We start from the raw sequence: 12296 nt of genomic DNA, 5'->3' as shown, positions 1-12296 counted from the left end.
ATTTACAGACTCTTATACACTATGTTGGAGATGTAATGCTACTTTAGCAGGCTAACTAGCTGTAGCAAGCTCAAAGTTATAGATTAGGTTAGCTGCTCCTCTACATTTCCAGACTATTTTGTGGCTTCAAATATGTTTGAAGAGCTGTCTTTTTACCTGTTGTCTTGTCTTTTCAAGAGTTGAAACTATGTTAGCACTCAGCAGGACAGAACTGCACAGCCACTTGGAGGGAAAAAGCTTGGGAGTTAAAAAAAAAAAGTCATCTGACAAAAAGAAAAAAAAAGAACAAGTTAGAATTCATCCTTGTTGACCTAGCTAATCTGCACTCTTAACATTTGCAAGGTCATGGTTTAAACAAATGAACAGTTATTAGATTATTTTATTATCTAATAAAATAATTAGATAATTAGTTATTAGTTGTTTTTTTTTTAAAAAAAAGGGGATCAATTATCAGTTAACGTTATATTGTTCGACAAAGGATGTAACAACAATGCTAACAGACACTCAGCACTGAGCTTATCTCAACCCAAAGCTAGTCGTTCGAGGAAGATTTAGCGGCAAAAGTCAAGCTAAAACCTTCGGTAAAATTAGCACCTTAGCTAACGTTAATTCCGAACCAGCTAAAAAAATAACACTATCATATTTTTCTATCTTTCACCTCATGCTAAGTTATAGCATTACAGCATGATGCTATAAGTTATGTTAGCTCCATCTAAAATGTACATATCCAGATTAGGTTTTGGCTTCAAACAGTTTTCTAAGAAGTGTTTTTTTACCTGTATTGCGAAGAGCTGAAGCAGTGTGAGCCCACAGCACGGCGACAGAGCTGCACTTGCACTTGGACGGAAAAAGCTTCGGAGTTTAAAACAAACGTCATCAGAAAAACGTTGGAAGCGAAGCCACCCTTGATGACGTAGCTAGATAAACTGCATATTAATGTTAGCTAGGATGTGAAAAAAACAAAAGTACATGCTCTCTTTCTGCCTTAAAAATATGTTAACCACTAAAGGAGTAAAAATACAGAAACAGGGAACCACGATGAAACATCTATGATGACCGTTGGAAATCAAATAGAATTCTTACATGGCCAGCGCAAAGACATTATAGTAAGTGCAGTACCACTACTGCAATGTGTAAACAGTAAATTACGGCAACTTCAAAACATACAGTAAGTTACTGTAATACTATGTACTACACCCATAATGCAATGCAAATTACAGTAACTAATTGTAAAGATGTTTTATGTTAGTTTTACTGGGCATTTTGCGGTATTTAGCTGTAGAAAATACAGCAAAGGCTAACAGTGCATATTTACATTTAAAAGGCTGCAATGTGCACAGTGATGTAAAAAGTATTTTTTTTTTTCATACAGATTTGTTTTCTTTTTCTTTTTTTTTTTTGTCACACATACATGTTTCAAATGAAAGAGCACAAAAAAGAAATAGAGTACTTCTTATGTTAGAGAACAGTAAAATGTTAAGCGTAAGAAGAACATTTAGTCATTCACAACTTCATCAGATGAAGTGATGATCCCCTTCAGGAAAGAGTCAAAACTAAACACTTTTATGGAGCTAAAATACTGAGAAACAACGTAAAGTTGTAAATAACAGCAAATTCTGTAAATTGGAGAGTATTAGAAGAAGAAAGTAGCAGAGTGAGGAATAGTGGTCAATTTGTTGTCCAGCGGCCTAACTCTGGAGCAGCATACCTTTAGAGATAGCTCTGGATAACGTCCACCAAGTTTTACCAAAAAGAAAAGTTTTAACGCTCTTCTTAAAAGTAGAGAGAGTGTCTACCTCATGAACTAAGACAAGGAGATGGTTATCTTTGTCTGATGTCCTTTTTTTAAAATATAATTTGAAACATTTATGACAAAATCTTGAGCTTTTCAGACCATATAGCCACATCCCTAACCTCCATAATCCCAGCTTTATGTCGTACAACAAATGTATTTTTGGATTTTATGTCTCTATTTTCCATTCCCTTCGTTTGTCCTTACATCCTTCAGCCTGCATCCAGTTTATTTGACTAAGTTTGAGCCCCTCACCCCGAGCTACCCATGACTCTGTTTCTCAAATTATCATCTCACCCCTCTCAACTTTCCATTCTGTTTTGGCATTTATTTTGAAGCAAAGAAAAATAAACCAAAAAGTTTATTGCGATCAAGAGCCACTGCGACATGTTGGGAGGGAAAAAAGAATGAAACAATGTATGAGAGAGAGAGGGAGAGAAATGTCTGCAGAGAAGGGAACAAAAACATAGGAAAACAGGAATGCTGGAAGCTCTCATTGGATGAGAGCGATTGAGAGCAGAGGTGAATGAATGTAGGCTGGTGGGATAAAGGGAAAAACTGTCAATTCGACCTTGAGAAAGATTGAAAAAGAAAATAAGCTGACGTAGACTTGCGTCAGAAAAAAACTGGAAGTTTCGAAAGATGGACAAGCGGAGACGTTGTCGGGTTATTAAAAACCCAGAGAAAGCACCGAAAGGGAACATGATCAGCACAACATCTACCTTTCAGTCAAAACTTCATAAAACTAGTCAGGAAAATCTATTTGTGGTGCATAATGTGAAACTTTTTCTGATGTTCCGAAAACAAACAGGCTGTGGTCAATTTATGAATCCTCGTGTCTTAAAATGTCCAAGACTTTGGATAAATATGGAAAACAGAAAAAAAAGCACCCAACAGAACGCAGCAAATAAAAATAGTTTCCATTTGGATAATTTAATAATGAGTAATTTAATAACATAACATGATACTTGTGTCGTGACAAGACTGCGTGTACACAGGCTTCTGAGTGCGTGTCCAAGTTTAACTTCTGCTTGTTATCTTCAGCCGGAAATTGTTTTGCTAAATAATAAACACATTAACACTTTGCTTGTTTTCTCAGGAATGGAAAGGATCAGCGTGGAAACAGACTGGGATGGGTTAGGTCTCTCCTCTCCGGGCGCCAAGGGAAGAAACATCTCCTCGTTTGTTACTGAGCTGAACTCACTCAACATTTCTCGCGGCGGAGGGTCCCTCTTTGGGATCTTAATAGAGAACGGCTCCAACGCCACGTCTCACACCGATCCGCAACCCAGGTCGAGGGACCAAGGCCTGGCCCGGGCCGAGATCGCCATTCTGGGGGTGGTGCTGGCTCTCACCACGCTGGGCAACAGCTTCGTGTTGTGGGTGCTTTTGAGAAGGAGGAAGTACAATGCACCGATGCATCTGTTCATGGTCAACCTGTGTGTGGCTGACCTGGTGGTGGCTCTCTTTCAGGTCAGCTCATCTAGTTTAACTGAAGCATTGACAGCAGATCCGAATGTGACAAATTATTCTTTATTAAATTGTTGAAGTAAATAAGTATTTATTTAGGTAAACAAAGAAGTAGATGAATGAGTAATTAGGAAGGCAAACATGTAAGAATGTGATTTTAGGTAGGTTAATGGGTAACTAAAAAATAAGAAATAGCGTAAGTAATCAATGCATTAAGTAGTTAAATATATAAGTCACTAAGTAAGTAATTAATTAGATAATTAATCAGGTAAATCAGAAACAAAGCAAGTAGTTAAAGTAGAAAACAATTAGACTTGTAAGCAAATAAGTAAATAGTAAGGTATGTAGTAAGAAGGTAAGCATTTAGGCATATAAGTAAGTGAGTAATCAGTAGTGAGTAGAGGGTGCTAGTAGTTATGATAGTATGGACGTATGTATGTAGGTCAGTAAATACACTAACAAAAATAAATGCAAGCATAAATAAATGGTCATTATTTTGTTAAATACATAGAACAATGTTTAAATCTTTTGTTTGTTAACAGCTAATGGGCAAATTTTGGGGCGATTCATCCTCAACTTCCTCAGTGTTGCAACAGAATCAAAGGTCAAAAGTTGGAGCATATGGTGTGTTCACCTGGCTGGTTCACCTGGATGGTTTACAAAACTATAACTGGTTTATTTTGAGTTCCTGAAAAGAAGAATTATGTAAAAAAAAAAATATATATATATATATATATATATATATATATATATATATATATATCTGGATCTTATTTTATGCAAATAAGATCCAGATCTTATTTAGTTATGATAGTAAATGGAAAAAATACTGAATGACCTATGAACTTCTTCCAACTCTCTATCACCTTCCACCGACGTGTTTTGCCAATTTAGCATCTCAGATCCGGACAAGATATTTCCACAGGGCTTTAAAATTAAGTGAAAGAGACATACTGGTTGTGTTTGTGCACGGATGTTTTCGTCATTATGAAAAACACATTTTGGAGATCGCTCACTCAGAGAAGAAGATCTTGCAGCGAACCAAAAACAATCAGAGTAAACATGCCAGCTCTTTTGCGTGCCAGGATGAGGCTTCTCTGGTGCCACGTCTGTTTTGATAACAAGTCTTGTTTTGCATAAACCAAACGGAACCAATTTGTGCCATCATGACAATTTGTAATGTTAATAATGCGTTCAGACGACTTCCAGCCACTGCACTTTTTAAAATACTGTTACATCATTGCAGCTTTGAATTCTTGCTGATAAGAACCATAATGTGATGTCTCAGTAAGAGTTTTATGTGTTTGTCATGACAACGCAATACAATTGTCAATTTAATACCATAAAATGTATTAATAGCAGGCAGAGTGTATTACTAGGTTATAATTTGTCATATGAGACCCATAAACGTCAACGTATTCTACTGAGATCTCATTTGATATACAAAGTAGTACGTGTGATGTTTCTTTAAATTTTCCATTTACAATTATTGTTTTTTTACTTTTTACAAGAAACTGCTAAAAAGCATTGCATGCATCTGTTCAGCCCTCGTGATACAATGCACTCAATAAAATCCAGCACAATCAAGAGCCTCCAGATGTCACATAATCACAATATAGAGAAGAGAAGATTGAACACTACACACACCCTGCACACACACTCCTATGTTGAAATGGAGATGCTTTTCTTCAGTTCAGTTGGGGGACCTGATGGGTCTAAAAACAGGGCAACCTTGGGAAAAGAGGCTTGACTTTTTCCTTCCACTTCACAAGTACATACCGCTTTACATTTGTCTGACACAAACAAATTTCTGGATGTAAAAAAATTTAGAACTCAAAGTAAAAAGGATAGGAAATGTAGGTTGTATCTTTCAAGATTGTAAATATGTATTAGATGGAAATATTCACAGAGACTCAAATGAAACATCTGACGGTTAACAAACAAAGACACTGTTTTGCTGATTTACTTTTGCGTAGTTCAGTGTTGTTGTTTTTTAAAGTCCAGTCAGAAGTCAACTTTAGTTACATAAATGAGTTTAACGTCAGTTGCTGGAGCAGTTTTCGGGTGCATATAAATAGACTCTTGATGTTAAGGTGATTATGGAGGTCTGTAATCCACTGTAACATTGTGATTTACTGATGTGCGTCTGGATAAGAATAGGAGCCTGTGGTGCAGAAGGATACGCCTTGCAACAGAGATAACACTCAGTATCACCTGTGATGACCTTCGTTGTTTCACCTCTACATTTCTGCACCACAACACACACAAAAAAAAAAAACAACAACAATGCTTTAAAACGAGCTGCAACTGATAGCAGTTTTCTAAATGTTTGTGTCCAGGTTCTGCCCCAGCTGATATGGGACATAACAGAGAGGTTTCAGGGGCCCGACTTGCTCTGCCGGTCCGTCAAGTATTTGCAGATTGTGGGGATGTTTGCTTCTTCCTACATGATAGTTGCCATGACAGTCGACAGACACCATGCCATCTGCTGCCCGCTGCAGGCCTACCGCGTTGGGGCTATGTCCCGCTGGAACACCCCTTTGATAGTGGCGTGGGCTCTGGCTCTGGTCCTCAGCATACCGCAGGTAGGGAGGGGCGAACAAAACACACACTCACACACACTCCCACGCACGCACACATGTTGAAATAGAGAAATAAGCCCTGGTAAGGCCTCCACACCCTGGCTTTAACAGACTAGCTCAAGGTGTTGGTGTTTTATTTTTAGCTATATGAGGTCACTACAGTTCAGGTGACTGGAAACTACTTTGTGTCAGGTCTGAGGGAGTGGTGACCACAGGTTCTTGTTACATCTCTCAGGTGTTCATCTTCTCCCGCTCGGAAGTGGCTCCGGGTGAGTTCGAGTGCTGGGGTCACTTCACCGAGCCGTGGGGGCTGAAGGCCTACGTCACCTGGATGACCGTGGCTGTGTTCCTGCTGCCCGCCCTCATCATCACCATCTGCCAGGTAATATTGGTTGCACCAGCCACTTCCCTGCAGTGTGCACGGACTATTGATAACAGGATTACATGCTCGCGGCAACCTCATCAGATAATGATGCATGTGGCATGAATGAAATGCGAGGTGCACTTGGCAGCCATTGTCCAATCACCCACGGGACGCTGCAGTTGGTGTTATGTGGCGGACAGGCATTCTGGACTGCCTCCCAGCGGTCCTGCTCTATTTGGGGAAAGATATTTCAAGAGTCTGTTGGTTTCTCCCTAATTAAAACAGCGCTTGGGGGTCCACTGGTGAGGAGGCTGCCTGCTTGCTCTGAGAGCGACCTGTCAGGAGATCGTCGAATTGGTGGTCCATTTCTCAATCTGGTCTTTCATATCAAGAATAATATTTTCATATACAAAGGCTTTCAAATGTAGATATGTATGAGTCAAAGCACTAGGTGTTTGTGTTTGTCATTTAAAAACGAGGTCACATTTCCATTGTTTCCACACAAAATAGATTATTCTTTACAATGTGGCTGAGAGACAAATTAATATCCGAGACAGAAAAATATTAAAAAGTTGCAAACCGCCCTAAACTAACACTTTGCTAAAACACATTTTGACTCGGTGTTCAGTCTTCTTTAGCATGAGTCTGTCAACATCTTACATCTTGACATGACAATATTTGCTCACTCTGCCATGTACCATCCTCCAGGAAATCTCTTACCCACTGCCTTCTTTTAGGTAATCATGCTGATTGTCAGAATGATTAATTCAAAAACTAAACTTAAGAGACAATTCAATTTTCATCACCGAAAGTAATTCTTTAAGAACTAAACTAAAAATGCTCTTTATCCTTAGCTTCCAGCAGACAGCAGGATGTTTGAAGCAGAGCTGACAGGTATTTGGAACTATTGAGATCTTTACACAACTTAATACAATTCTTAGTTCCATCTGATCAAAGGCCGCGTTCACGCTGCAGCCTGAAGTGACCAAATTCAGATTTTTTTTTTTACCTAATGCGACCTGTATCTGATCTTTTCACCATAGTCTGAACAACACAGCTCGTTTTTTTTTTTGTTTTTTTTTTTATGCGACCCAGGCCACTTGACATCCGATACGTCCCGATTTAGACTTGTCGCGTTCATCCGACCTGAACGTCACTGATTCTCGACAAACGTCACTATTCTGCGTCCTGATGCGCGCAAGCGGGAAGAAAAATAACAGCCATGACTATAATGAGGATTAAGTTGTTAATGTGCTGGCTCCGGTCGGACAACAACTTCAAAATCGTAAGGTGTGCTCTACTGTTAGCGTCCATGTTTACTTCCGTAAATATTTTTCATGGCGGTTGGCAAAACAGTGAGCATGGTCTCGTGTTATTGCGCCTTCTACTGCGCATGCGGGACATTTTCAGATTGTCTGCGGTTCACACTGGAGAACACACAAGTACAGGGTGCATATACTTGGAAGTGTGAACGGCCACGCCAAAACAATGCGATCTGACAAAAAAATCAGAATTGAGTCACTTCAATTGTGAACTTAGCCAAAATTAACCCTGGACCATAATACTGCCACTACCACGTTTCACATTGGATGTGGGGTTCTTTTGGAGATGATCTGTGTTGTCGAGCACACATTTTGGAATTGTGTCCCAATTCCAATACTTTAATTTCTTTAGCTCGTAATACGTAGTTGCATGGGAGTTGCAGGTTTGAGAGTTTTTTTGCCTGAAGAAAATGTTTCTTTCTGACGGCTCTACAACCTTTGACCTAAACCTTTGCTCCAACCTTGCTGTTGCCCTCCCAATTGCCGCTAACCGTCTTCATTTTTTGTAATTTTACTGTTTACTTTCTTTTTCCCCAGTTACTGATGGCTGGCTTCATTGTGCCACAGTTGGTGCCTCCAAACAATGAGATTCTCCTGATCCTGCAGGCTCTCTCTGCTATCTATGGTTTTAGCTGAAATATGTAGAAGACATGAAAAGCACACTGGGACAACTGAAATTTGTTTCAGCTTAATCGGATTCAAAATTATTGTTAATAAATCTGAGAAAGTATCAAAACACATTCCAGCAGCATAATTGTTTAAGGGTGTCCACATTTACACAACCAGGTTATTGCAGTTTAAAAAAAAGTATATATATATATATATATATATATATATATATATATATATATATATATATCCTTTTTTTTTTTTCCTCTTGTCGGCTTCAGTTCAGTTGAACAAAATAAATTTCACGTTAGAGGTGGAAAACCATAGGAAATTATTCATCACTACCTCGTTTTTTACTTTAGGAAAGTGTGCACTTTTGAGAGCCACTGTATTTAGGAAGATATGATCAAAACCTAAAGAAATGCTGAACGAAGGGAGTCCAGTAGTTACGTTTGGCTAATTAGATCCATAACCTTGGAGGTAGCGATGAATTAGAGATCATAAAATCCCTCTAAAATGGGTTTCAGATTTCTTTTTAAAGGAAAAGTGGAACAGAAGCGAGAGTTTGAGTGGTTAGAAAGAGCTCCATAAACATTTCGGTGCAGTAAAATTTAATGGTCACCTTTCTCTAAGGCAGTGAAGATATAAACCTGTTTAGTGATGCTACTAAAACGTTTCAGTCAGTTTTTATTGTAGACAACTAATGCCAACGTAGTTTCGTTTTTATGTCCGAAATTCTTTCTCTTTCTTCTGGCACGTGGCGTTTCTAAAACTCATCTGGTTTCCCCGCATTAATCTGCTGCTACAAATCCTGTGTTTCAGATAAGAATCTTCCGGGAGATCCACAACAACATCTACTTGAAGTCAGAGAGGATAATGATGGCCGAGCTCAAGAGGAGTGAAATCCTCCTTCGCTTCCGGGGCCTCAGGAAGGAGGACGAGCGAGACAGGGAGAGGGGAAGACAGGCGACCGGGAGAGAAGGAGGAGGAGGACAGCTCCTGAAGGACAATGACGCCCACGACTGCGAAGTGGGAGAACATTACGACTATGTGCCGTCTGTCATTCAGTATAGTAGCTGCTGCGGCGAACATCAGACAGCAGCCACAACGCTGACGCAGGAGCAAATACAGAACGGCTCAGATTTCCGGGAGTCCTGTGCCAACTCCGCCCACTGCTCCCTGGACTATGCCCCCCCTCCACATCAGGTCACTCCAGCCCCCAGCATCACCAAGGCAATGTCCAAGACGGTGAGGATGACCCTGGTCATAGTGTTGGTCTATACCGTCTGCTGGTCACCGTTCTTCATCGTCCAGCTGTGGGCGGCCTGGGATCCAGACCCTCCAGACCAAGGTCGGTGACAAACATTACGTAAAGGTGCAGCACAACACACTTACATGCACGTTTTGGGGAATTTTATGTGATAGACTAACACAGAATAGATCACAAATTTGAAGTAGAAGGTCAAATTGTAGTTTTCAGCATATTTTACAAATATAAACTCTACTTTACTCCGATATCACTAAATAAAATCCGGTGCAACCAAATCCAGTTGTTCCACAGATGTTTTTTGGAGAACATTAGAGACTAGAACCATAAAAAACCCCCACAAAAACAAGTTAAATAAACAAAGTATACACTAGTAAGTTAAAGAACAACTCTAAAGTGAAAGCATGGGCAAGGAGGAGATGGAGAACTTCACAGCTCAGGTGTTACAAGATGCTACATAAGAGGTCCTGTCTGCAGTTTTTCCTCTCATGTAATGGATGCATTACATGAGATGCATGGTAGTGACAGAATCATACTGTGGAGAGACTGGTTAGCATTGACGGATAGCGCCAGCCACCTTCACCTTCTAACTTCAGGATTATACAGTACTCTGTGTGTCAGTCATATAAAGCCTCAATCAAATTCAAGAAAGTTTTTGCTTTCTCATGTGACAAAAAGTCTTAGAAGTAGAAATGCTTGTATAAGTCACAGGTTGTTTTTAATCCTTAAACAAAAAAGCAAGACAGCCAAACATCTGCATCCAGGGAGTTAAAGTGAATCCTTGCTGCTGTTTTGTTCATTCTCCTGAGCCATGTTAATCCTTTTAATTGCTTTAAATGGGCAACCCTGATCTGTTTCGCCACATTACACAGTCCAAAAATAACTAAGCGATTACGTTACTCAGCAGCAGCCTCCGATCACTGCTGTTGTCCATCTTATTGGGAAAGGATCCCTCGTTTTTCCGAGGACCATTTTCTGATTCCAAGAACCGTCTGCAGCTCAGATGATGGAACGGCGGATGAAACAGAAGGTCAAAAACAATGTTTGTTTTGACCCGCAACCAGACCCCCTTCTCCCCCGCCCCCCCCTCGGTGACCTCGTTTACAGAGGATCACATGTCTCTGTAGATTTTCAGCACAAAACAACATTTGTTGATGCATTTACTGGCAGCCAGAGCCGGTGCAACCAACAACGGCTGCTCCCGCCTTCAGCTGGGTGAGTGGGTGAGCCACAGTAAATAACTTGTTTATATCCATGCTAATTATGCACCACAGCCAGGTGTTCACATTTCATTCACATAGGTGTTTGCCAGCAGCTTGCACACGTCGCCAAAAACACATGGGTGGACAACGCCGAATGAGTCACGTAAGCTTGTAAGCACCCATACGAGGGGACACACGCATACATATGCAAAGTTTAAATATGAATGAGCCCTTCCTTGCAAGCAGCTCCACAAACACACAAATAGGAACACTACCACACACACACACACACACACACACACACACACACACACACACACACACATGCACATGATCGTTATCAGCTCTGTATTCAAAACAGTGGTTTCAGCGTTTCTGCTGTTCCCAAGTTAAGTAAGCTATTCTAGTTGTTTTATAAACAATGTATTATTAGATCCATAACAAAATTTTAAAAAGGAAGTAGGTACAGTTTTTTTCCCTGGGATATTCATAAAACAACAACCACAAATGTCATATATACATATAGTCCAAACTGCCCTAAATAATTCTGTTTGTTTCTGGAGAGAAATCAATAACATGTAAACTGTAAATTGTCCCTCACTTCTTACTGTATTGGTCAAAAAGTATTCATTCCACTTGAAATTTTTTACAGTTTGCGGTGTTTTAATTGAAAAAAACAAAAAACAAAAAAAACATCACAGTTTAAATAGATCAAAGTGAATTAGTAAAGAAAGTTTATGAAAAGCTTACCATGCATTCTTCTTCAGCCCTCTTTACTCTGACATGACTAAATAAAATCCAGTCAAACCAATCGCTTTCAGAAATGACCAAACTCGTAAATAGAGCCCACCTTTGAGTAATTACTTCTCAGTGCAAATCCAAATGTGTTTGAAAGCCTCAGAGGTTTTTTAAAGAACATTAGTGAACAAACCGCACCGTAAAAGCCGAGGGACATGCAGGTCTGGGATGACAGTAGATCCACAAACACATGATCACCTTAACAAAAGCATTAATCACAGAATCAGACATGAGGATCAGGGTAACGCTGAAGAATCTGCAGAGATCCACACAACTCAGCTGGGGAGTGACCAGACATGTGCACTCCACAAGCCTGCTATTTACAGACGCTTGACAAGAGGAGGCCCACTGCTGAGAGAAAGTCACTAGAAATGCTGTTTAAATGCGTCACGATCCACCAAGGGGCAAACATGTGGGAGAAGGACAGTAAAGTTTAACATTTGAGGATGCATGAAAAATGAGGTAGGAGATTAACACATCACACCCAAAACACCACTGCAATAGTAAAACATGGTGGTGGTAGCATTATGCTGTGGGGATGCCTTTCTTCAGCAGAGACAAGGAAGTGGACAAGTTTCATCTCGAGATGGATGGAGGCGAGTGCAGGACAATCCAGGAAAGGAAAACAAAAAATCCTTAAACCCAGAGTTAAAATCGAATGGTGTACATTAATGTTAATATTAATATTAATATTGACGTGTCAGAATGGCCCAGTCAAAGTTTAACCCTACAACTTGCTGACAACCTGCGGCAAAACCTGCAAACCGATCTCCTGAGATGCCGTCCATTCAACCCGCCTTAGCTTGAGCTGCTCAGTACAGAAGAATTAGCAAAATCTTTTTGTCAAATAAGATCCCAAATGAAATACATTGAACTTCCCGTTTGCTTGA

The 12296-nt window shown here is 39.9% G+C and overlaps 1 protein-coding gene across 2 annotated transcripts in view; it reads left to right on the top strand.

The window, feature by feature from the left end:
* The window catches only part of LOC122837664 (vasopressin V2 receptor-like), a 35293-nt gene that overhangs the window by 17288 nt on the left and 5709 nt on the right, over positions 1–12296 (top strand). For both annotated transcript variants that reach the window (XR_006371811.1, XM_044128155.1), the window contains exons 3-6: positions 2892–3265; positions 5602–5847; positions 6080–6226; positions 8962–9490. Coding sequence is in view for 1 of the 2 variants with exons in the window: in XM_044128155.1 (XP_043984090.1) it covers positions 2894–3265; positions 5602–5847; positions 6080–6226; positions 8962–9490 (1294 nt within the window). In the remaining variant the exon portion in view is untranslated. The remainder of the gene's footprint in view (positions 1–2891; positions 3266–5601; positions 5848–6079; positions 6227–8961; positions 9491–12296) is intronic.

The sequence above is a fragment of the Gambusia affinis genome, linkage group LG01 (genome assembly GCF_019740435.1).
Source record: "Gambusia affinis linkage group LG01, SWU_Gaff_1.0, whole genome shotgun sequence".
Classification (NCBI taxonomy): domain Eukaryota; kingdom Metazoa; phylum Chordata; class Actinopteri; order Cyprinodontiformes; family Poeciliidae; genus Gambusia; species Gambusia affinis.
The sequence above is the reverse complement of the archived record's forward strand: the minus strand, read 5'-3'. Positions and strand labels throughout refer to the sequence as shown.